Genomic DNA, 2,625 nt, shown 5'->3' with positions numbered 1-2,625 from the left:
ACTCACCCCCCGTCGTGGGCAGGGGTCGGCTCCGGGCCCTCCTGGCACCGGTGAGGAAGGGGTCCTGCCGCAGCGCGGTGGCCGTTGCCCGCTCGGCCGGGTCAGCCTGGAAGCAGCGTAGGATGAACTTCTTGGCTTTATCTGACATGGATTCAGGAACCTCTGGGTGCATCTTGAACATGCCCACCTGGAGGGGAGGCACTGGTGGGGACTGCAAAGGGAGCAGCCACCCCAAGGAGGGACAATTTCAGGGCTGGGGAACCTTCCCATCCTCTGCCCAACCTCATGGGTACCTTGAACATTGCAGCCTGGGGGCTGCCCAGCTCGCAGAAGGGGGCTTTGCCTGAGGCCATTGGTGCAGCCCAAGGACCAGATATCTGCTGGTTTCCCATAGCCCCATGGCCCCTGGTCGATGATTTCTGGGGCCATGTACTGCAGGGTGCCTGGGGAGAGGATGAGGAGGAGCGAGAAGAGTCCATATCCCCAACCCAAACTCCCTCTGGGGTGGGTTTTCCTTCTCCCCATGTGGGGTATGAGGATGTAAACCCCCATCATCACCTGGTCCTCAGCATCCCACCACCCCCAGCCCCAGGCTGCCCTTACCCGTGAAGGTCTCGGTGCTGGGGCTGATGCCCGCCAGTCGCTTGGAGGTACCAAAGTCAGAGATCTTCAGCACCCCACTGTATGTGTTGATGAGGACATTGTCTCCCTGGCACAAGAAGAGCACCCCAAAATAAAACCAAGCCACAAAAAGCTCCTGGAGCTCAAGCAGGGCTGTTGAGCATCCCTCCAGGGACTTTGGGTGTGGAGGTGCAGCTCCTAGATCCCCAGTGCACCCCAAGATGGGGGGGGTCAGGCCTCATGGCCCCAGGATGGGTGATGCCCCCCCACCCCTCACCTTGATGTCACGGTGCACAATGTGGTTATCGTGGAGGTAGCTGAGCCCGTCGAGGATCTGCCGGGTGTAGAAGACGATGGTGGGTTCGTTGTCCTTCAAGGGTCCCCACTTGGAGCGCAGCAGGGATGAGAGGCTCCCTGGGGAGGGGGCACAGAGAGGGACAGCACCCCCTATTTAGGTGACACATATGGTCACATGTCCCACTTTGACCCCCCAAATGCCATCCCCAGTGCTGCCCACCTCCTGGCACCTCCTCCATGAAGATCTTGATGAAGCCATCCTGGCTGATGGAGCCCAGATACTGCACGATGTTCCTGTGCCGCAGGCGCTTGTGCAAGGCGATCTCCTCGTGCAAGGGCTGCGAGTACCTGCATGGTGGGACACGGGGGTGAGGGGCTGCCCAGGGTCCCCCAGAACCCCCCAACATGGCACCCACCGGCTGTCCCTCTCCGGGATCTCCTTGATGGCGATGCGCACTTGGTTGCTGAGGCAGCGCCCGGCGTAGACGGTCCCATACGTCCCCCTGCCCAGGACCACCCGCTCGCCCTCCTCTGAGTACTCGTAGCTGTACTGTGGGCAGAGATGTGGGGTGGCAGCCTGTGCCACCCAGTGCTCTGTGTCACCCCATGTCACCCTGTGTCCCCGTCTCACCTCCAGGATGGGCTGCATGGGGTTGGGCATCTCCTCAGTGCCCACCACCTGCTTGGCCAGGAGGGACTGGATCTGCTCACAGAACCTGTCGGTGGGATGACAACGGTCCTAAGCCCTGGTGAGGGTGCTGGGGACCCTCTGACCCCCTGGCACAGAGGGGGTGGTGTCCCCTCTCCCAGTCTGTCCCCCACCAGTGACACAAGGGAGGGCTTTGCAGGACCCAGCTGCAAGGGTTGGGTCCTTAGGACACCCCTTCCCCCCAAAAATGAAGGTAGGGAAGAAACAGCCTGTTCCCATCCCTCCCCGCTCACCAGGGCAGTGACGGGGGGTCCCCCATGTCCCCACCAGTAATGTGGGGGTCCCTGTGTCCCCCACCCCTCCACTCACCACCGGCAATGCTCCTGGGAGGGGAAGTAGAGCTGGAAATCCTCCTCCGCCTGCACCACGTAGAGGAAGCAGCCGCGTTCATCGCACTTGCAGATGCTGGAGGGAGAGGGGACCCCCCCCACCCCATCAGCACTGGGGCTGGTGCTGCCCATGGGGTGGGCGGCTGTGGGCACATGGGGGCATCCACGGTCCTGCCAGCCAGGGGACAGGGGACACGCTCACCTGACACCCCGGATGGTCGTGGCTGCAAAGGTCCAGCTGGATGCTGCTTTCTGCAGGAGAAGGGGCAGGTGAGGAGGGGGTCACTGGGGACCCCCCAGCCCATCTCAACCCCATTCCTACCTCCTCCGTGGGGCAGACGAGGGCAAGTGTCAGGGTGGGCTCCTCCATGTCACCGTGCAGTGCCAGCTGAGCTGGCTGCAGGACCTTGCTGGGCTCCAGGACCAGTACCTGTGGCAGTGGGGGGCTGTGGGGTGAGCCCCCCCCACTCACTGGGTCCCCAACCTGCACCCCCATCCTCCCACCCAGCTTGGCACCAGTGGGCTGCTTGGTGCCTCCCAGTGAGCCCAGACTGCTGGGTGGTCCCCAGGGATGTCTGGGGGTCTGGGTGGGGGGGGTCACAGCTCAGTGGGGTCCCTCACCGGGCAGTGTGGTGTGGTGACAGAAGGTTGGCACGCCTGGAGGAGGAA

The 2,625-nt window shown here is 63.1% G+C and overlaps 1 protein-coding gene across 1 annotated transcript in view; it reads right to left on the bottom strand.

The window, feature by feature from the left end:
• Positions 1 to 6: 6 nt before the first annotated feature.
• Positions 7 to 2,625, bottom strand: part of LOC104526551 (mitogen-activated protein kinase kinase kinase 6) — a gene marked incomplete at both ends in the record, with an annotated part of 6,833 nt that continues 4,214 nt past the window's right edge. The window contains 12 exon segments of the mRNA XM_029085459.1: positions 7 to 187; positions 294 to 354; positions 356 to 443; positions 604 to 709; positions 899 to 1,035; positions 1,139 to 1,266; positions 1,335 to 1,468; positions 1,550 to 1,634; positions 1,937 to 2,032; positions 2,159 to 2,208; positions 2,279 to 2,386; positions 2,578 to 2,625. The exon segment at positions 2,578 to 2,625 is cut by the window's right edge and continues 1 nt beyond it. Of these exon segments, the coding sequence (XP_028941292.1) occupies positions 7 to 187; positions 294 to 354; positions 356 to 443; positions 604 to 709; positions 899 to 1,035; positions 1,139 to 1,266; positions 1,335 to 1,468; positions 1,550 to 1,634; positions 1,937 to 2,032; positions 2,159 to 2,208; positions 2,279 to 2,386; positions 2,578 to 2,625 (1,222 nt within the window).

This window comes from Antrostomus carolinensis, unplaced genomic scaffold (assembly GCF_000700745.2).
Source record: "Antrostomus carolinensis isolate BGI_N321 unplaced genomic scaffold, ASM70074v2 scaffold32696, whole genome shotgun sequence".
Lineage (NCBI taxonomy): Eukaryota > Metazoa > Chordata > Aves > Caprimulgiformes > Caprimulgidae > Antrostomus > Antrostomus carolinensis.
This window is presented reverse-complemented; position numbering and strand designations above follow the sequence as displayed.